Genomic DNA, 23,130 nt, shown 5'->3' with positions numbered 1-23,130 from the left:
GGTATCTCATAAAATTGGAAGTACAGAAAGGGTTGAAACCATTGATTGACCCCTGTTTAAAATACAGACTGTTAAGGGAATGTCAATCTGAATTTAACACTCTTATATTACTAACAAAGAAGCCTAGTTATCCCTTGGCTGGGAGTAAGTGAATTGGAAAAAATCAACAATAAATATCCCAATTAGAGGTAAAGTAATTTTACACGTTTCTGTGTATAAAAGTAGCACTTACGTTTCGGGATGCAGAGCTTGCTTTGCGGGATACCACCCTGCTCCCTTTTCTTGCACAGAACTGGATATTGAAGCAAGTATTTCCACTCAGTCTGCGCTCTGCCGGGACACGTCAGCTCCGCCCAGCTCATCGCCGTCCCGTTACCGATCCCAGCCCTGCCCATCTCCTCCCCGATCCGATCCGCCCCCAACCCGTCCTGACCCGCCCCTCCCCGTCCCGCTCCGCCCTGCACAGCTCCGCCGAGCTCTGCCCAGCTCCGCCTCTGCCTGTCCCGGGCGGGGCGGGGGGATTGTCTCCTACCGGGACCGATCCGCCGCTTCTCCCGAAGAGTTCCCTGCTTCTCATACTGCCTCGCCTGCTCCCCTTGCCCCTTTTCGGCGAGCTGCTGGACGGGCGGCCGCACAAGCCGCAGCCATGTGGCTGGCGCTGGCGGCTCTGCTGGCGACGGCGGGGGCGCAGTACGAGCGCTACAGCTTCCGCAGCTTCCCGCGGGACGAGCTCATGCCTCTGGAATCCGCCTACCGCTATGGCCTGGATCAGTACAGCACCGAGAACTGGCCCGAAAGCGTCAACTACCTGGAGGTCAGCATGCGGCTCTACCGCCTGTTGCGAGACAGCGAGGCCTTCTGCCACCGCAACTGCAGCACCGTCGGGCAGTCCGCCCCTGATGCCGGGCAGCCATCCGCCGCCACCGCTGCCGGGGCAGCTCTGGCCGAGCTGCGCCTCTTGTCCGGGGTTCTACGGCGGGCCCAGTGCCTGCGGCGCTGCAAACAGGGGCTGCCCGCCTTCCGCCAGGCCCAGCCCGGCCGAGAACTGCTTGCGGAATTCCAGCGCCGGGAACCCTACAAGTACCTGCAGTTTGCCTACTTTAAGGTGAGGCCTTGCCCTTCATCTCTCCTGTCCCGTTTTGCTGTCCTGCAGCTGCTCCCTGCTCCGGGCTTTGCTCCCCAAAGTCTTGCGTGTCGGTATGTCACCATCCAGACAAGCGAACCGTGACTGTCGGTGTCGCGGTGGAAAGAGACAGCGTGGCATGTCCCACCACAGCCTCGATCAACACAAGTGCCTCGTGTATCCAGTGCTGGAAAAGCCTCCTGCCATGCCCACCTCTTGTGAGGCCGCCGGAGCAGCAAGTTACACTAACCTGTAGCCTTGTCCCCCATTGCCTCCTCCACATAAGTTCAGCTGCTACTTGTCGTGTCTCACCTTGTGGTTGAGCCCCCCCAGTCCCAGCCCACCTGGGCTACTGTCCGTGCACTTCATCATCTTATATCCATGAATTTTTTCAGCCCCTTCCTCTTGTTCACCTTGGACCCACAGTGGAACCACTGTGTGCCTTGTGTTTCCCCCTGCTTGCCCACAGAGTGGCATCCAGCTCACTCTTCCACAATTTTTCCACAACTTTCCCAGCACATCCCTTGGAATAGCACTCCCACTTCTTCCCAAACCCCCAGCTACTAGATCCTGCTTACTTGTTACTATCTCTGCCACTCTTCTATTTCCATCCACCTTACTTTCTTCTAACCTTGTCTGAAATCTTTTCAGACTCTTCCTGTCATCACTCTGATATTGCAAGTGCTCTTCTGTGCTTCCTCTCCTTCAGCATGTCCATCTTCCTCACTTGCTCTCTTCTGGTCCAGTTCCTTCAAGTGCAGCAGCCCCCAGCCTGTGACTTACAGGTAGCCTGATGCCTGCAAAACCCCAGTTTTACAGCTCTGGGAAGGAAAAGTGAAGATGGGCTGCTGAAGTGTGACATAAATGCTCACCCTAAATTGGTATTTACCTTTTGATTTTGGGTCAGACAAGGTGGGGGATGCTTCTAAACAGAGGTCATCTCATTTTTCTAGCTTCTTGCTATCATTCTGTCTAGAATCTAATTGGCAGTTTTCTCCCTCATTCTCTAAGTCAAGGTTCCTTCCTCATGGATTCCCCTCAGGTACTGCAACTACTTCAATTTCAAAAAAATGGGATATTTTTGGGGGAAAACCAAGCAGAATTATTCGGTTGGGTTGTTGTTCTTTCAGGGATTCACTCCCAGTATATCCCTGTATGCATCATATATGCTTGCAGGTTTTTTTGAGATTTTTGCTTGAAAACACACATCTTCCGCTGTCATGGTATATTATTTATAGGGTGGTTGTCCCAAAATACACAAATGGGTGGAAAGAGATGTGTTCTCATAAAGCAAGAACAGTATACACATCCTCAGCATCACACTGGCATCATTCTGTGCATTTAAAACAATTCCTATGATCATACAGAACTTTTCATTGTATTTTAAAGCCTCTGCACACCCACACACCCAGAAATTATCAAACAGGATATTTCTTTAGAGGAACAGAGTAGCCAGGTACTCCTCTCATTCTCTAAGTCATAGACAGGTACCAAAATGACATCACCACTAATGCTTTCCTTTCTTGTCTTACCTGAACAGTTCATTCCAGCCCAGTACAGATGAGGTTTGCAACGTATGGATCACAGCAAAAATCATCACTACTTACCATTTCTGATACACTTAAGTAACTGTCAGATAGGAATGTGTCAGGGACATTGGAAAAATTCCTCCCTCTCCCTTTAAACAGTTTTTCAGTTGTATTTGCAGGTTTGTGCGTTGCAGTTCGGTGGTTTTGGTGTTGCAGTCAGTTGTTTATATTGTCCTTCGTGGGAGATTTTAGTCCAGGTCTGAGCTCTTAGCACTCACTCAGAACGCTCAGGACGGGCCTTCTAGAGCTACAGGCTGCTACATGCAAGCGGCTTTTTCCTGGTGGGTGGTTTTCTGCAGAAAGGAATGCAGCTTTCCCCAGCCCCAACAGCATTTCTAATAGAAGAAGAAGGGAGAGAGAAGCGTTTTACATCTTTTTTTTTAGAGAGATCTTGTGTTTATTCAGGTGGGTTCAACAGTGAAATTTTGCCACGTCTTAGATCCTGGAAGTAGATGTTTCTGTGCTGCTGCTTGCTCCTCTGGAGGGAGCTTTCTCGTAGCCACCAAGTTCACTTCGGAATGTGTTTCTACAGAACTTTTTTTTTTTTTTTTTTTTAGTGGCAAAAGTTGAATACGGGCTAAGCAAAACCGGGAGACCTGTCAGCTTACCAAAAAACAGGGTTAAAGCACGATGCAGAAAAGATACCAGGCATTTGACGAAAGTGGAGCAGAGGTTGATTCCTGTGTGTGGGGCTGAGCGGAAGCACATGGTTTTGGGAGAGCCAGGGAAGGCAGCTGGAGGAGCTCCAGCATCAGGACAGCTGTGGAGGCACAGCAGCAAGAGCTCATGTTAGGCTTGGAGTCTTTTCTTTGGTGTAGTCGTCTCTTCAGTTTCTTTCTGAAATGAAAGGGTACTTATTATGCATGCAAACAGAAAAGTGCGTCTGCATCCCTGCCTGTGATTCTTGCTGCTGCTTCTAGATGTCCACTTCCAAAAGCTTTTTCAGATGTGAGGTGGAGATCTCTGTTCCCTGTACTTCAGTATGCTGAAAGGGTTGCTGTGGATCTTGGCTTCCAAGGGAAAAGGTTCCACCATTTCACGACTACCTAAGACATTTACATTTTCTCTCACTCTTCCTAAATATATATAAAAATATAGTGTCTAGATTATAAAACTGTAAATCTATGAAATAAAAAATGCAAATGCATGTACACATGCATGTGGTGCACACAGCTGTAAATGAGGAGTACATACTTCACAAAATATGGGGTATAAAGTTACTTTTAAAAGGGGTGTGGAAAATCACATAGTACATTAGGACACAATGATTGAGCAGATCCCTGCTATTTGCTCTAACTTTGTAAAACCATCAGGAATATACTTTATTGTAATACTCTCTTCTGTGCTGCTAGGCAAATAAGTGACATAAACACTGTGTAAGCATGGCTCCTCCCTGATATCCATAGGTTAGCATCAGTAATTGCTGGGAGATTAGTCGCACACAAGAGCAACAATATACTCTTGTGCCTTGTCAGCGTCACGAGCAGGGGAGGTGGAAGGGAGAAAAATCATTGATATTTGCAACAATAATAGGTTTTTTAAGTAAAATTTTAAAAATAGTATTCCTCATAATGCAGCTAGCAGTTAGACAGAAAAAAAAGAGTTTGCTGTAGCGTTTTATCTGGTAAAACTGTGGTTTCAGTAAAAGATCTGGAGCATAGAGGCTGCAGAAAAGCTCACTGACAAAAAAATGCAAAAATTCAAAGTGTTTGTGATAATTTTCCTCCCCCTCCTCTTTTTCCCATCCCTGTGCAGGCTAATAATCTTCCAAAAGCTATTGCAGCAGCTCACACGTTTCTTCTGAAACATCCGGATGATGAAATGATGCAAAGAAATATGGCCTACTATAAGAGCATACCTGATGCTGAGGAGCATATTAAAGACTTGGAGACAAAGCCTTATGAGGTATGGTTTTTTTATTCAGGGTCTGGTCTTTTGGAACTGTTTCATTGCTTCTCTTATTGTGTGAGAGTCAAGATTCTCATTTGCGTACTTGCTGTGCAGTTCTTACTCTTCTTTCCATCTTACTGTCTTCCTCAATCATTTCTGTGCTGCCTTCTCCATGCCGTCAGTAAGTCTCAGTCTCTTGTGCTTTTCACTCTTCCAAAATCATAGAATCATAGAATCATAGAATCCTAGGGGTTGGAAGGGACCTCGAAAGATCATCTAGTCCAACCCCCCCTGCCAGAGCAGGGCCACCTAGAGTACATCGCGCAGGAACGTGTCCAAGCGGGTTTTGAATGTCTCCAGTGAAGGAGACTCCACAACCTCCCTGGGCAGCCTGTTCCAGGGCTCTGTCACCCTTACAGTAAAAAAATTTTTTCGAATATTCAACTTGAACCTCCTATGCTCCAATTTACACCCATTACCCCTTGTCCTATCACTGGTAATCACTGAGAAAAGCCTAACTCCATCTCCCTGACACTCGCTCCTTACATATTTGAAAACATTGATGAGGTCACCCCTCAGTCTCCTTTTCTCCAAACTAAAGAGACCCAGCTCCCTCAGCCTTTCCTCATAAGGGAGATGTTCCACTCCCTTAATCATCTTCGTAGCTCTGCGCTGGACTCTTTCAAGCACTTCCCTGTCCTTCTTGAACTGAGGGGCCCAGAACTGGACACAATACTCCAGGTGTGGCCTCACTAATGCAGAATAGAGGGGGAGGAGAACCTCTCTTGACCTACTAACCACACCCTTCCTAATGCACCCCAGGATGCCATTGGCCTTCTTGGCCACAAGGGCACATTGCTGGCTCATGGTCATTCTCTTGTCTACCAGGACCCCCAGGTCTCTTTCACCTACACTGCTCTCCAGCAGGTCAGCCCCCAACCTATACTGGGACATCGTGTTGTTCTTCCCCAAATGCAAAACTCTACACTTCCCCTTGTTGAACTTCATCATGTTTCTCTCTGCCCAACTCTCTAGCCTGTCTAAGTCTCTCTGAATGGCCGCACGGCCTTCCGGTGTGTCAGCCACTCCTCCCAGCTTAGTGTCATCAGCAAACTTGCTGAGGGTACACTCTATACCCTCATCCAAGTCGTTGATGAAGATATTGAACAACACCGGTCCCAGTACCGACCCCTGAGGGACTCCACTAGTCACACACCTCCAACCAGATTCTGCCCCATTGACTACAACTCTCTGACTCCTTCCTTTCAACCAGTTCCTGATCCACCTCACTACCTGATCACCAAACCCATACTTGGTCAACTTATCTACAAGGATGCTGTGAGAGACGGTGTCAAATGCTTTACTGAAATCAAGATAAACCACATCTACCGCTCTTCCATCATCTATCCACCTAGTAATTTCCTCATAGAAGGCTATGAGGTTAGTCAAACATGATTTACCCTTGATAAAACCATGCTGACTGCTCTTGATGACCCCCATGTCCTTGATATGCCTGGAGATAGCGACAAGAACAAGTTGTTCCATCACCTTTCCAGGGATGGAGGTGAGGCTGACCGGTCTATAGTTACCCGGGTCCTCCTTTTTGCCCTTTTTGTAGACTGGAGTGACATTTGCTATTCTCCAGTCCTCAGGCACCTCTCCTGTTACCCATGACTTACTGAAGATGATGGAGAGTGGCCTAGCAATGACCTCCACCAGTTCCCTCAGCACCCTTGGATGCATTCCATCTGGACCCATCGACTTATGGATGTCCAGATTACTCAGCTGATCCCTAACCCAATCCTCATCTACTATGTCAAGCTCCTCATCTATCTCGACTACTTCTGGGGCTAAATGAATCTGGGGCTCATGCGGAAACCCTGCAGGAGTAAAGACAGAGGCAAAGAAGGTGTTCAGCACCTCTGCCTTCTTTATATCCTCTGTCACCAGGGCTCCCATCTCATCCCTTAGTGGGCCAATATTGCCTCTAGTGTTAGTTTTACTAGCTATGTATTTGAAAAAGCCCTTTCTATTATCCTTAACCTGACTTGCAAGGTTAAGTTCCAAGGAGGCCTTAGCTTTCCGAATTGCCTCCCTACATCCTCTGACGACAGTCCTGTATTCCTCCCAAGTGACCAGCCCCCCCTTCCATGATCTGTAGATTTTCCTTTTCCACTTAAGTTTTCCCAGCAGTTCCTTTTTTAACCATGCAGGCCTCCTAGCTCCCTTACTGGATTTCCTAACCATAGGGATGCTCTGATCCTGTGCTTGCAGATAGTGGTCTTTGAATATTGACCAGCTATCTTGAGCCCCTTTATCTTCTAACACCCTGTCCCATGGGATTTCTCTTAACAGTTGATTGAGGAGGCCAAAGTTTGCCCTGCGGAAGTCCAGGGTTCTGGTCCTACTGGGCATTCTGGTCCTTCCACACAGGATCCTGAACTCAACCATCTCATGATCACTGCAGCCAAGGCTGCCATTGACCACCACTGCTTCAACAAGGCCCTCCTTGTTGGTTAGTACAAGAAAAGTCACAGGGATTTAGAGACAGCTGCATCCCTGAAAGCTACTACTTCTAGATCCCTGCTGGAGCTAAGCAGGTGCATAGAGTTAATGAAAATACACAAGTGCTGTAATGGCATGTCTTAAATCACTAGGACATTTGGAGTTCCCTCTGTCTAGCAGGTTTTTCTGTTGATCTGAAATGAAATAACTTACTCGTGTCTAGGAAATATCTGGTAAAATCCATTAGTCACCTGTATTTGTTGTCCTGACGTTAACTGGATAACGTTACTTCTGGTTTTTTGTCCTGCCAATTTTTCAGAATCTCTTTGTCAGGGCTGTCAGAGCATACAATGGTGATAACTGGAGAACATCCATATCAGACATGGAACTGGCTCTTCCTGATTTCTTCAAAGCCTATGATGACTGTACAGCATCTTGTGAAGGCTCCCGGGAGATCAAAGATTTTAAAGACTTCTATCTCTCCATTGCAGGTGAGTGCTTAGGAAACAACAAGGAAGTATGTCCTAGAAGTGTATTTATTTCAGTTTATCACTAGAATTGGCTACCTAGGTCCTGTTCCTCCATTTGCAGTGTGAAATGCACATGGTGCTCCTTGCTCAGCTTGGGCCTATAGGAGTTTCTTAAATTCACTGAAAAATATTTAAATTCTGGCTTACTTTTTCCTTATTTTCCGTCTTCTTAGGCCAGTCAGTTTTAGTTGGTTTCACATATGAGGAGTTGTCAGAGGTGAAAACAAGAGAAGAGGCCTTTGCTTTTCTTTTGCCTTGGTCAGAGACTTGATGCATAAGTTAAGCTAACTTGCTTTCACCTGCCAAAGGTGGTTGACAGGGAAACTAAGGCTTTAAAATACTTCTGTCCAATATTGTTGTCAAATATAATGTTTCCTGAAAATGCTTGAAATTCACTGATAGAAGGTTTTCTCAAAATGTATTTTCTTGAAGATGACTTTTAGTCCTGTCCTATTGTTGCAAGATTTGTAGACTGGGTCAAATTATGAACCTAAAGGTTTCTTTCTGAAAATTGTTCTGTATGAGTGGCACATTTGTGTCTTTCTTACTGTTTAGAATAGCCAGACTGCAGCCACAAAATGTGGCCATCTCTGGAGGTTTATTTTGCAATCACCTCCTGTCGTTCTGTGTGACACCAGTGTGCTCAGTATCATGTAGACCTTATTCATGCAATTTTCAATGGAATAGTAAAGGCTCCAAAATTAAAAAAATAGCACTGTTAAGAACACAATTAAGAAATAACGAGATACTTCCTAAGACGCTATGGAGAACCTACTACCACAGACTACCTCTAGATGTCAGTAAAACCCAACTGCTTAGTTCTCTGGAATTGCAGTTTTGGTACACTTCAGGTTGCAGACTGCACTGATTTTTACAGAAGGGCTGAGTACCTCATCTGTACTTCAGATGGAGTTGTAGATGCTCAGTCCTTCCAAGTATGATTGAAATTCTCAGGTCCCAGGAGAGCGTTCCAGGGCCAAATTTTAGTAGATAGCTAATGGAAGGGGTTGTAACAATTCATTGTACACTATCCATATCCTGTGCTGTTATTTTCTTCCTTCCAGATCATTATATTGAAGTCCTTGCATGCAAAGTGCAGTGTGAGAGTAATCTGACACCCATTATAGGAGGCTTTGTTGTTGAGAAGTTTGTGGCCACCATGTACCATTACCTGCAGTTTGCTTATTATAAATGTAAGTAGTGATCTAAGGTGCATAAATACCTTGGGGAGGATGTGGGACAGTTTTCATTCATAATCTTTTCCCTCTCATAATAATGCTTTAGAATGTAAATAGTGGCCTCCAGAATCTGGATTTTAACATCTTCTGGGGCAGAAAATCTAAGCTTCCTGGCATCTTTTCTCCCTGTATAAATGTAGTTAATAGACAAAGGAGATAAATGTTATGTATTCTAGTACAAAGAAGTGTGTGGGGAGTGTTAATTCATATTTCTGGTTTTTTTCTTCAATAAATGCCCCCGTGGGGATCACCAACCTGTGGGCTAATACCTCACTGATACTGGGTTCCCTAGGAGAAATATTTGGTTAGGAATTTCATAGAAAAACGTGAGAGGTTTGTCCCCACTTTTGAGTACCACCTTTTTTTTTTTCCTCCATGGAGATGTTGAGAAGCTAGAAAATGGGTTCAGTGTCCTGTTTTTCAAAGTTTAGATAATCGAAGGAAATTTTTCGTTCACCTTATCAGCATTTTTTGTGTGTGTTTGTTTATTAGTGAATGACATGAAGAATGCAGCTTCCTGTGCTGCTAGTTATCTTCTGTTTGACCAGAAGGATGAAGTGATGAAACAGAACATGGTCTATTATCAGTACCACAAAGACAAATGGGGACTTACAGAAGAAGATTTTCAGCCCAGATCGGTAGGTGAATTACTTAAAATGCCTTCTAAGCACAGTCAGATACTGATTCCCACTGCAACTCAGTGGGTCAGAGATTGGAAAAATTGGGGCTATGGGTTCTGGAGTTTAACGCATAATGTGTTATTAAAACCATAAGCTGTACAGAGAGATGTACTGTGTAATGTAGATGGTAAATGATAAAATGATTTGGGTGGGAAGGGACCTTCAAGATCATCTAGATTAAGATCATCTAGTTTCAACCTCCCTGCATGGGCAGGGACACCTTCAACTACCAGGTTGCTCAAAGCCCCGTCCAACCTGGTCTTGAACCCTCCCAGGGAGGGGACAGACACAGCTTTCCTGGGCAACCTGTTCCAATTCTCACCACCCTTGTACTAAAGAATTTCTTCCTAATCTATACTCTTACAGTTTTAAGCTGTTCCTCCTTGTAGTATTGCTATATTCCCTTGTAAAAAGTCCCTCCCCAGATTTCCTGTAGGCCCCCTTCCGGTAGTGGAAGGCAGCCATAAGGTCTCCCTGGAACCTTTTCTTCACCAGGCTGAGCAACCTCAACTTTCTGAGCCTGTCTTCATAGCAGAGGTGCTCTAGCCCTCTGATTATTTCCATAGCTCTCCTCTGGACTTGTGCCAATAGGTCCATATTCTTCTTATGTAAACATGTCATAGTTCTTCCCTTTGTACTGATATATTACAATAGGATATAATGTGATCAAATGGCAAGTAAACTGATGCTGGTACTTGTCTGTCACTTACGCTTATTTCTCTCTTGATCTACCTTGGTAAATAAAGCAGCTGGCCACTGAAATCTTCTGATGAAAAGATCACTCCTGTGACATTTGTGCTTTTGTCAGTCACTTCTTATTTGCCAATGTGTAGTTACCATCCTGATTGTTATTTCAGGTTCTGTGGGCATTGGAATGTGTCCAGATATAACCACTCCAGCTAAACTCACTATGCATTTGTTCCATTTAGAAGCTAGTTGGGAAGATGAGGATCAGGACCATATTGCATCTAATTATCTTGGTTAGATTACATCCTGCAAAGAACCCACAGGAAACATCAGTCCATCCAGTAGTGATTGTGATCTGGCTTTGAAAAATTACTCTAAAATTGGATTTGTATGCTGTTCTTATATTTCCATGTCCAAGAAAATTTTACATCTAAAAGCAGCTCTTGCAGGCTGGACTCCAACACACAAGTCAGATTTTTTCTCATTTATTTTTACCAGGAGTTATATCATGCAACTGAATTAAGTGCTTTGCGACACCCAAGTGATTCCTTAAGCATCAGCAGTATGTGCTGTACAAGCAGGTAGTCATTAGCAATAATAGATGTTCCACAAATCTAGTACTTTTTGGTTGTTTTAGGGCATGACTTCCCTGTGGAAGAGTCATTTAAGTTAACCTGGCTGAAGCAACAGTACTACCCCGTGGGGCAATTTTTCAGTTGCCCTTTCAGTATTGCATCTTCAGACACCTCAGTCACTGAGTCACTGTACTGGCCCAAAGGCATATCCCTTCATTCTTAATGCTCCATTAAGCTTAGAAGATCTGTGTAGTGCTTAGGTGGCTTTATCTGTAGCAGCACAGTGGAGCAGTTTGATGGATGCACCTTATAGGTTGCACTGATTTGCTAACTACATTTTCCTTCCTCAGGCCAACCAGCTCAAGTCAAAAATACCACTCTGTTTGAGCTAAGTGGTTTTTATTTGTGGACAGCTGTGGAGTAACGTGCAACACACCTTATCTGCACACTGGAAACTCAGGCTTACCTTGCAGGGCCAGCTGAGACAGAAGACACAAAAAATGCGTTCAGTTCTTTCAGGCAGCAGCATCGGCGAGTCTGAGCTCACAACATAAGGGGACCACTGCTTTGTCACTGCTTTTGGGAACAGAACTGTGCTTTAGAGCCATATTGGAGACAATATTTGATGTTAGTAACAGTATAAAACTGCAAACTTCAGAGGGTTTTGGTGTACATGTGCAGGGAGAACAGAACAAGGGCCCTACACATTAACTCTGAATGTTTCATTGATAATTTCTCAGGACCTGGGGACTACAGACAATTCAGATTTTAATTATGAAATACTAAATGCACACAGCTATATTTTCTTGTACTTTGATCCATGTAGCTATGAATAAAGCTTGCTTTCTGTCCTAATCACTTGCCATGAAAACCATAATGCTTCTGGCTTTTTCAACAGAGTGGTAACAGAGTGACAGCAGCATTTGGCTCTGGCACTAAGCTTTAGATGTTCTTGGGCAAGAGGAAGTCTTCTGTTTTCCTTCCAGACAAACAGCCAGGGAAGAGAGGAGGGACAGGTGGGTGACCATGCAGAATTTCTCTAGTCCAGACTCAGGCTGGAGTGGTGAGTCATTATCATGCAAAATAGCTCAATATTTTTCCCAGAACTGTCTGCTGCCATACGCCAGGGCACAGGGAGACAGAGGCTTTCTCACATCCAAACCCCACTGGAATGCAGGCACAGGCTGCTGCTCAGCTCTGGCGGTATCATTCCTTCTTCTCGGACTTGCCAGTGCTTTGAAACATGAGAAAGAGAAGAGTGCTTTGTTCTTCTCACACTGATGGAGCCTGTGTTTAGAAAGGTCTACAGAAGGCGTTGGATACACTGCTTGTTGTTCTGATGTTCTCAAATGTTTTAACCTCCATCCCCAGCAGGATCTACCTTCTACCAAGTCTGGGTCTGACTTCACAGGAATGGTTTCAGGTTAAGTTTCATGATTATTGCTACCCTGAAGTAATCCTAAATATTTCTGGTTTTGATAGGAGGCAGTTCGATACCACAACATAACAACACTGCAGCTGGAAATGTATGAGTTTGCAAAGGAACATCTGATGGATGATGATGAGGTGAGTTTTCTAGGAAGGTCAAAAAAATAGCAAACAAATTAAAGTGAAGATGGTACATAGGCAAAATTCCAGGATTTAGCTAAGGTGGAAGAATTTTCTTATAGTTGTGTCCAATTTATAATTATTTTTTTTTTATGAAATATAGAAAACAACCAAAACAAAGAACATCACATGTAATTTTAAAAATTAAGGACATTATTCACGCAAAGGTAATTACAATGAACCGAGCCCACAAAAAAAAAGAAAAAACACTTTGCAGGCTCTAACACCAGGGGGCAGAGAAGGAGTACATATATTTAAAGCCAACGGTTTTCTGATTGATCGGGGTTTTTTTAGAAAAGTTGTTTAAGTTAGATATAATGATCCTTGTAAGCTTTTCCAGAAGTAACCACCTAAATTGCAGTTTTTGTCATATGGAAATCTTGTTATCTGTTACTTTTTTCTACCGAATAACATTTTGATCACCCAGTCTTGCTTCTTAAGACGTTTGAACTCCTAGCCAAATAATATATAATGTCTGCTATTAGACTGGAAATATGTCAAGTGGATTTTTTGTGCAAGTAGTTAAATTGTTGAAAGGGCATTTTTTTTGTCTCCCACAGCTGAAATTAAAGTATAAATCATGGAGGCTTTGGATTGCCTTTTGTTTTGCTTTGTTTTTGGAACCTTTCATTTAGGAGTTTAAAAATTCTTCAAACGATGGAATAGCTCATTGCTGGCATTGGCAAAGAGCTATGTTCAGTTACAGCATGGGGCAGGATACTCATAGTGAGCACTGCTGAGGTCTTCTTTAGTTCAGAAAGAGTGAGATGGTTTATGTTAAAAATGAAACCACTTTTACAATTATATGTTATCCAGCATATAGGGAGAGATAACCTTTTACAGTATAGAAATAATAATACGTATTGCCTTCAGTGTGCTGCTGACCTGAAAGTAACTTTATACATAAAATTCCATTTTGAGGTTACCAGACTTCAGGAAGACTTTCCATTGTGATAAAACTCTGTGAAAGACAGTTTAATATGTTTGTTAAAAAGGTTAAGCTTAAATGAGGACTAGTCTGTATGGATTTTCATCAGGGTGTGAAATCCTTGAGCACTTTTTGTATTACCTTGTTGGTTTGTGCTTTGCCCATAATGTTTTCTTGTATTTGACATAAACTTTATGTGTAATTTTTTCCTTCTTTCACATTTGCTGCTGTGGATGGTAATTAAGGATGGGGAGAAGCAGTCCATTGTCAGGGCTTTCCCCATATGTTGTTACAAGAAGGGATTATAGAAACAATCTTCAGCATCAAGCACTCTGCATGGAATAAACAAGCATTCATTTGCTGTAGCCCATTTAACCAGTGCAATTATAAATGACCTTGCAATCTATGGGAGGGAAGTACAGTGGAAACATCAATTAAACTTTGGAAACATCAATTAAACTTCTGGGGATGTGTCAAGGAAGTCTCATTATATGTGATTACATGTTTGATTTAAACAACCAAAATTACTGAGCCTGGTCACACCTCAGATATCCCTACCCCATATTCTCATTGTATTGGAAAGTTTCCCATTGTCCTCTCCTAGGAAAAAAAGCTGAGGAGCTTCTGTGCCCTCCCTTACTAGGACTGAAGAGCCTGGTGAGGATGGAGACTGTCCGTGCCTCTGGCTTGGCTCTGGCTTTTGGTAGTGAACTCATAAATCCGTGACTACCAGAACTTGTCTTGGGATGTCTCAGAACTTTTTTCAGGAGCCTTCCAGGGAGTCCAGACAGAGCAAGAATAGCACAAAGGTAAAATCATTACCTTGCAGTTTCTGCTGTATGGCAGGACCTGGTAGTCTAAGTGGAATCATTTTTATTTAATATTTCTTCTGGCATGGATAGAAAAGTTTATTCCACATGAATGCTGAAAACTGATGAAAAACCCGGATGAAGTGTTACAGTAAAAACTTTATTAAAAATTATTAAGGATGAAGGCAACTTCTCTTTTTAGTGTATGTTTATTTCAACCATGTGCTCCTTGCACCTTTTGTGAGATTCTTTGATCCATGTTTGCTCTCTGTGAAATGCAATGTCAAAAAAAACATACATCTCCAGAAAAAAAAATTCTTGCTTTCCTTGAATGAAGCAATAGGACTGATGTGGCTGAAGGATCTCTTCCTATGCAAATGTCATTATTCCCAAGTGGAGAATCTTGCCGTCTTCATATTTCTCGGTGTTCCTATATCATCTATGTGTCTTTTTTAATCCCATTAGCAAAGTGAGTGAGAACATGGGGCTTCCAATAATACATTGCAGTAATTGCAGAGGCTGGAATATGCAGTAATGATTTTTTCATCTGTCACTGCAAGAAATACTGTAATGTTTTTCCACAAGGAAATGAAAAACTCTAGTTCAAACATTTAGCATGGTAAAGGTGACAGAATATTAGCATTAACTAACTACAAATTACTTTTTCTTAAAATTAATTATTATTAAATATCCTTAGAGTTTTCCTCAGTGAAGTTAAAAGAACACGACACTGCAGTCATCTCAATTGGCCATGGAGCTTTTTGATTTTTGTTACAATGTGTAACACATAACAACTATAGTAGGAACAATTAGTATTGCACAGATTTATACAGCAAACTGGAATGCCTTTAAGAGCCAGATACTCAGCTAGTGTAGATATAACTTCAGCACTATGTTAATTGTGCAAGACATTTTTCTAGACCATAAAATCGGTCTTCTTGAGGAATATTTTTTTCAAGGATAGCTACTTAGCTGTTCTAAATCACATAAGAGCCACAATTATTTGGCTGAGATGGTACTACAATGTGATTTTTCTTTCATTATTTAATCAGTAGGTGAAAAACTATTGGTAGCTTTGATCCACTTTTTTGACATCCTGTTCTTTTTTACTTGTGTATAATGTGTGGGTCCATTTGTATAGTAGCTGAAATGCAAATGCTCTATTTTCAAGCATGGTGCAAAGGAGAATAAGTGTTGAACTAATGTGATTGGTGGAAAGGGAACATATGGAATATCATCAAAGCATGAGGACCCAGTGGATTACTGATACCAAATAATTAAATTAATTCAGCCTGTTTTTCTTTTCTGTTCAGGGATCTCTAACAACGTATATTCAACTTTATTAACTCACTTTTTCCATATGTTCAAGTGATATATACAAGTGCACTCATAATGGCAAGTTGTAACCACAGACCCATAAACCCTGTCCAGCCTGTGGCCCACAGACCAACACAGCTGCAACAGCACTGCCAGACTGAGAAGAGCTTTTAAGAGGGAGCTGGCAGCTAATTGGCATTGTTACAGTCACTGTTCAACAGCCATTAATTTAAAGAAAAAAGAAAATGAGAATTTTTCATCATAATTTCCTACTAAAGATACTGCCCATGTGGCTGGCTTTCCAGGAGCTTCTTGCTTTCCCCTCTTGCTTTTTTACCATCTTATGTGTTCCTCCTTCCATTTAAACAACCATGGTAACCTTCAAGCCCAGTTGGGTTTAAGGGCCATGATGTCCCCTACTTGCAGGTACTTACATTAGGAGGAATTTTTACCTGCATAGATTTTCTTAAGCTTCTGTGTGCAGCATAAAGTGACCAAGAGAGCATAAGTAGAGCTTGGAAACAAAGCCACTGGAAAGCTTCTCTTTTCACTGCGATGGGAGCAATGTTGAAGTTGTTCTGAAGCTGAGTTGACTTAATGTTTTTATAATGCCTATAAAACAGAAGAGGAAAGCATATTTATTGGATTACTGTGAAATACTTTTGTAATAACTGCAGTGTGCTGCAAACTCGTGTAGTATATATGAAGAGAACAGTTGTAAGTTCAAAATATATAATTAAAAAATAAATGGAAAAATATTTGAGAAAAGCCATTAACATATGTAAAGAATAACTAAGCTCTTTTAATGCTGAAAAAACCCACACCAGAACAAACCCTAAAAACCTGTGACAGTGGGTCATACTGTGGACTAGGTATCTGAAAAATAAACAAGGTGTAAGGGCCAAGCAATTTTTCTGCAGAAAGAATTGAGGGAGTTTTTTTCCCCCTGCTAGAAATGCCCAGCCTGGTCTGTCCTGCTCATGGAGGATCTGGGAGGGCTTTGAGGTGTTTACTGTAAACCTGCATGTTTCAGCTGAAGGTTAGATCAAGGAATTTTTTCTTGGTCAAAGGCTGGCTAAACCTTTCAGGCTTAGCTGTTCATTGACACATCCCTTACCGTTATCCTGAAATAATGTCATAGAATGGTTTGGGTTGGAAGGGACCTTAAAGATCCTCTAGTTCCAACCCTCCCTGCATGGGCAGAAACAGCTCCAACCAGACCAGGTTGCTCAAGGCTCCATCCAGCCTGGCCTTGAACACTTCCAGGGAGGGGGCAGCCACAGCATCCTTGGGCACCATTTTCCCAGTGTCTCAGCACCCTCACAGGAAAGGATTTTTTCCTGATGTCGAACCTAAATCTCCCCTCCTCATTTCCCCCACTAAATACTGCTGGCCACTGGGCTGTGTGGTGTGTACTTTGTAGGCTCTGTCAGGCCATGGAGCAGGTATCCTCCACAGCTGGAGCTCCATATCAAACGTTTGTCTTCTCTCTTGTGTGATGGACAAGTATGTCCTTGGACAAAATTTGCTGGCTTTCAAGAACCTAGAAACCAGGATAACTATCCTGGTTATAGTTATTCATTAGTTAGGATAGTTATTCATTAGTTAGAGTGCTGCCCTCACCTTTCTTCACAGAGGTCACCCCTGCAACCCCTCCCACTACCACAAACTTGTCACCCACTCACAGTCAATAAGGGAATCAAATCTTTACTCTCACAGCTGAAAAAGTTTCCAGTCATTAAGATCTCTGAACTTCAGCAAATCTGAATTTTTGCTGTGAAGGACATCTGGGGGACATTTTGTGTGATGGATATTTTCCTTTTAGGTCATAGATTATAAGGAAATAATGATGCAGCCAATTCTTCTCCCTCTGTCTATTGTCTTTTAAGGCTCCATTTGTTGGATGTGTTAGGATGAAGACTATTTCTTATTCATTCACTGATAACTACACATGAAAGCATGTCTGTAATAATATTTTTCCGTAGATCTTGATTCATTCTAGAACACTGTTATTTTAATATTCTCTTATTATTCTCCTAAGAACAGGCTCTCCCACTGGAGTGCCTTTGGAATCCCTATGGAAAAAGCCATCAGCAATTCTGCATGGAAAGTATGGGTTAGTGGAAGAAAACAATTTTTTCCCAGAACTGTTCTGGTCAACACTGAGAAAGGGCAGAACAGATTGTAGGTGGAGGCATGGATCTATGAATGATTAGTATTTGCTATGTAGAAGGCAATGCTTGGTCTTGGCAACCAAAGGCAAAATGCCTGGGTCTGTCAGTGAGCAGTACAACTGCTATTGGTTGCTACTATTTTAAAATGTTGCTGCCAGGAGAAAACATAGTGCTGGACCATCAGTCTCAAGTCAGGCAGAACTAAGCCATGTACTGGTAGCTTTTCCTCTTTGCTGTTTTGTTTTAATAGCTGGCTATCAATCTCCAAAATACAGATGTTTCTGCTAATAGGTTGTGTTTTGTGTGTTTGAATGCAGCAGTTAATATTCCATAAGGAAGGGCTAGCAACCCCTGGTCCAGTGTGTACCTTGGTCTTGGACAGTCAGCTTGCAGTATTAAGTGAGGAGTTCTGAATTTGTCTCCTTTTTTATTATAATCCATCTACTCATATACCCACTGTAAAGCTTTCTTGCATTCCTGTGGTACAAAACTTGTGTTTTCCATTTGTGCCTCTTGTTCATGCTTCTGTTGAGTTGTTGGTCTAAGCCATAGGTGCTCCATTTGCATATCTTATAGATAATTGGAGGCCCCAGTTGGTCAGATCACCTTCTCTCACTCTTCCTACCACTCACACCAGTCAGGGAGCATTCCCTCACAGCTGTTCAATATCATTAGTCCCATATTTCAGGTTATACCTGTCCCATTCTCCCATACAACCTTGCTCTTGCTTTCCACTGTCTGTCCCTGGATTGGGAGAGGGAAAGGATTGTTGGCAGAGAGAGGTCATGGAGTGTCAGCAGAGCTGTTGTATCTACCCATAGTTGGCTTCCAATGCAAACCAGGAGGCAGTGGGGACATGCTTCACTGCCTGAGCAGTCCACATGCATGTACTTTCCAGTTGTTATCATCAGGCATGTAGTAGTTTGGTGGCAAGCCCTTTTATTGCCCCTGGGTTCAGACCCTCTGATGTCTGAATTTAGTCAGACATCAGCTACTGAATTTACTAACTACCAGCCAGATAGCTACATCACTGTTTGGGCCATGTTTTGCTTAGTGCTAATTTACATCATCATGGTGTCTGAGCAGCAGATTTATGTAACCTGCTGTGGTGGCTGTGTTCCCCCTGGTAGCTGGCAGCAGAAAGAATTATGGCTTTGCAGTTTATTTTGCATATTAAATTTGCTGTCCTTCCCATTCAGGTAGGTAGGAGCTAAAGAGCATACCATGTAATAGGAGGAAGACTGTCACACCAAGTTCTTAAGTGGTATCAGAGAACAATTTTCAGACTCCAGGTCTATGGGCCAGCATGAACTTATTAGATAGCAGCAGGGAGGAGGCTTTTTCCATGGAGTGAAGACCTGTGAAATATTTGCTGACTTCACTCATGCAAAATGCCTGATGTGATGTCAAGTGAGTGCTAATGGGACAAGGGCAGTGATCAATCTGGTCATAGCTGCTAGTGTGGCAATGCAATCAGCTTGCCTGACGTAGGGTTATCCTCTCTTCATTAGGCTGCCAACCACCACTTGCAAATGTTTTACATCCTGATGGTGAAGGCATGGGCAAAAGTATTTTAACTATAGGGTTTGTTTGTTTCAATTGTAATCTAGAGTTTTTGTCTTTTCAAAACTAACAAACATCCAGACATTTACTGAGTTGCATTGCATCATATTTTCTGTAAATATATTGTTTTGGCAGCTGTTTTTATATTTTTGCCAACATCTCTTGCTCCCCAATATTTCTCATTAGATCGCAACTACTTCTGTCATACTTCCCTTTAGAATCACTTTCAGGCACTAGAGATTTCATATTTCAGTCATATTTTTTTTTCAACTGCTGTTCCTTTTAAGTATCTGTTTCCATTTAAAACTTGTGCTTCTTATGTGTTTCTGATTTGTAAACACACCAGAAAAAAACAAACCTGAATTCTATCTGGATATTCTATGTCTTCTGAAATACCTTACTGATGAGAGTGACACTTGTGGGAACTGAACTAAGTTGCCATATGGTTGAAAGATAAGATAAGATTGAAATCTCCATTTCTTCCTTATACTTAATTCTGTGTCTTCCACTCAGATCACAGAATCATAGAATAGATGCATATGACTTTCACCCTGCCTCTCAGTCTCTTACCTTTTGAGGGTTATTTTTTGCAGGTAGACCAAAGAAAAAAATTGTTTTTAATATCTCTTATTCTTTCATTAAACTGTGACCTGGAGATGTAAAAGAGAGAGTCTAAATGAGATCTGGGCTACCTGTAGTAGTAGTGGACACTTGTATTTCCAGTCTAATATCTCTGTGAAGCATTAATGGCACCTGCCTGTCTGAAGTCTTTCAAGAGGCACCCACGAGCTTATGCCCACAGCTTTAGGAGCTATGCTGTAAAACTTGACCTGAAGACTTCTGTGCCTCTGTTTCTGGAACTTTCAATTGCTTGCATCGTGATTGTTGGACTTAGTGGATATTTTCTTCTTGTGCATTTCTGAAGTTGTATTGAGCTCCTCCCACGATTGGGCTTCGTAGGGAAACAGAATACTTCTAGCAAAGGAAAACGTGCAGAAATGTCGAATTCCTCTTTTCCAGTTGCCAGATTTCCCACAACGAGGAAGACAAGTAATGAATATAAAACTGCTGGCATTATTTCTTGTGTTTTTATTGAACTGGATACTTAGCTGTTTCTAACAAATTCAAAGGAAAATAGATTGCCCTCCTTCAGGATTTGCTAAAACCACTTCATAGTTTCAGAAACCCAACAATCTTTTCCGATGGAGCTATGAGGCAGGGAACAAGAGCATCAGTTATTTCATCCAGCTTTCCTCCCACTGTTTTTTTGTTTGGTTCTCATTATTTCTTTCGTTGCTAGATTACATTTCTGAAAAATGTGCTGTTAATATTTTTAATAACTATATTCATAACACAATTGTATTCTCTTGCTTTTCACTACTGAAAAGCTGGAAGTGAGTACAGTAGATCCTGTAGTATCTAGATTACTCAGATACTGTAGATTTGCAAGGGTGCAAATTCCAGATAATGAGGCTTTATCACCCCCAAAATACTCCAGCTTGACTGCAGGAAGACACATGGTGTATGACATACAACTATGTCAGGAGTAGTTTAACTTAATTAGGTTGGAGTGTTACATTGTATTGGTACCTTCTATTAGCAGAGTGGAGCTTGTAAATATATTTTCTGGTCTTAATCTAAACCCAACTAACTTGTTTCCAGTATGAAAAGCATTCTGGTATCTCTGGTTCTTTACATTTTTACTAAATCAAAGCATGGCACATGAGGATCTGTGGTTAAAAACGGAGAAGGTGTGTGTTGAAGGGTATAGCAGAGGACATAAACTGCTAGAGCACAGAGATGCAAAGTCAAAGTTATGGCGCTACAAAACCCTTCTGCTTTGAATTTTGAAGCTTTTTAAAATTCTTGAATGTTTTATGGTATTTTAACAATCACTATATATACTTTAACAGGTGCTCTAAACATTTGTACCTTTACTTTCTATGTGGGTTTCACTTTCTGTTTAAATACCTGAAAAAAATATAAGAGGATTTGCTATGAAGTCTAATATTTATTTCTTTTAAGAGCTGTATGTCACTGCATACATGTGCTACCCCTGTATGGGTAACTTGCTTGCATTTTATAGTCTAGTTGTGCTAGTTGCAATATGAAGGGTCTTTAAAATATTTAGACACCTATTATTACAGTATATGTTTTGGTCAAAATGGTTTAAATTTTTTACTGATTTTGCAGTACAGAGTTAACTTGTTTCTGTTAAATTTAATCTTTCTAGGGTGAAGTTGTGGAATTCCTTGATGACCTGTTAGAAGTAGAGGAAAAGAAGGAATCCTGATGAGTGAAATCACCATGAAGTATTTTACAGAAGTGAAGACTCACCATTGCTCCTTACTGTTGTTTCTGGTCACCTGTAGTTCCAGTTAGATATACCTCAAAGGTGCTCCTTTAAGCTCCACCTCATGTCACAAGACCCACTCCAGAAAGATCACTTCCATGCTGCACTGACTCTTCTGGGAGCACAGTGCATTGACAGAATTGGTGCTTGTGGGTTTTCCTCTTGAGCTTTCTTCCTTTTACACAGACACAACAAAGCAGACTGTATTTTTTGGTCTAACACTAAGGTTCCTCATTTCAGTGCTGTTCTGCTAAGTTTTAACAGTACAGCTAAATGCCAAAGAACTTTTTTTCAGATTGTGAACCACAGAAGACATAACAGTTCCTCTAGACTTTCTCAGCTGTGTTTTGTATTATTTATATGTCTTTTTCTGTGATGATGAATGAAGTGATACTAAATTCCAGTGTACCTGAAAGATGTTAAGATATATTTAAGTAGCCAAAATAAGATGATTAGCAAAGCAAAACTAGTTGTCTTGTAAAATTGTTTAAAGAATTCATTAAGCAGTGTTGGTCTTTCTTAAAAACTAAATGAAACTTCAGTATGTGAAACTTGGGTCACTAAGAACCAACTAATAAAGAATTCCTTCTACCTACCAATTCTTATTCCTTCTATTGAAACAGAACAGTTTCCTGTATGAGGTGGGGCCAGACTTGCATAAAATGATGATAGTCATGGTATTTAGTATCGTCTTCTGTAGAAAACAGTTGGCATGTTTTTTTCTGTCTTGAACTATCTGCATAGTTTTCATCCAAAAGTAAGTACAGGTGGAGGTGGAGGCAATTTTAAGTGGAATAACGAAAAACCCTTGCATGTGAATTTGTGACATTTTTATTAACTATATGGCAGAGTCCCGTGCAGAAGTATTTTGAAAGCCTGAAAAATACTGTGTTAGAGATGAACAGTGAAGAAAAGCAGAAATCAAATTTACCTCAGAGGAGGATTGCTTTCCTCTTTAAATTGTAAGGATGAAGCCTGTGAGCAGTTTCATCCCACTTGTGTCAAAGGGACACAGGAGCGAGCATTCAGTGCCCTTTTGACTGAAGCCTAACTCAGCTGAATGGAAGTGAATTGCAAACCCAAAATCTGCTCTAGGTTTCTAAAAAGGCAAAATGATCCACAGTACCTTGCCAAGTCGTTGGTGCTATAGCTTATGTATGCTGTAGAAGTGTGGTGTCTGCGCTATTGAGTGTCTGCAGAGAACAAGGAGGGGAACCCACAGCGTCAGGTTTAAATTTCCCCTGGCCTGTGACAGCAGTGGAACATTTTAAAATGTTTAAAATGTTGTGTGTGAAAGGTGTTTGGAAGATCAAATTGGGGTTTTTTAGCTTCTTTAATATAAGTCACAGCTAAATTGCTGGAGTTGATGAGCAGACTGTTTTATTCTCAAAATGAAAATCTATCAAGAGCCTTTTAACTTGAGGAGATTTACCCAGCTCTGCTTGTGGTAGTGAGACCAGAATCTGGCTTTAACATACAGAGGGTGTATCAGATTTCCTTATGCTTTTTGTTCCACACAATATTAGCACTCCATTTATTCTAATTTTATGTAAGATTTCAA

General features: G+C 41.8%; 1 protein-coding gene across 1 annotated transcript; it reads left to right on the top strand.

The window, feature by feature from the left end:
- Window positions 1–471: 471 nt before the first annotated feature.
- CRTAP (cartilage associated protein) lies at window positions 472–22,161 on the top strand. Its single transcript, XM_008493168.2, has 7 exons — window positions 472–1,105; window positions 4,468–4,617; window positions 7,427–7,598; window positions 8,702–8,830; window positions 9,368–9,513; window positions 12,300–12,383; window positions 21,450–22,161. The coding sequence occupies exons 1-7, from the start codon at window positions 647–649 to the stop codon at window positions 21,507–21,509; spliced, it is 1,200 nt and encodes a 399-aa protein (XP_008491390.2). The 5' UTR covers window positions 472–646; the 3' UTR covers window positions 21,510–22,161.
- The last annotated feature ends 969 nt before the right edge of the window (window positions 22,162–23,130 follow it).

Source organism: Calypte anna, chromosome 2 (assembly GCF_003957555.1).
Source record: "Calypte anna isolate BGI_N300 chromosome 2, bCalAnn1_v1.p, whole genome shotgun sequence".
NCBI classification, from domain to species: domain Eukaryota; kingdom Metazoa; phylum Chordata; class Aves; order Apodiformes; family Trochilidae; genus Calypte; species Calypte anna.
The sequence above is the reverse complement of the archived record's forward strand: the minus strand, read 5'-3'. Positions and strand labels throughout refer to the sequence as shown.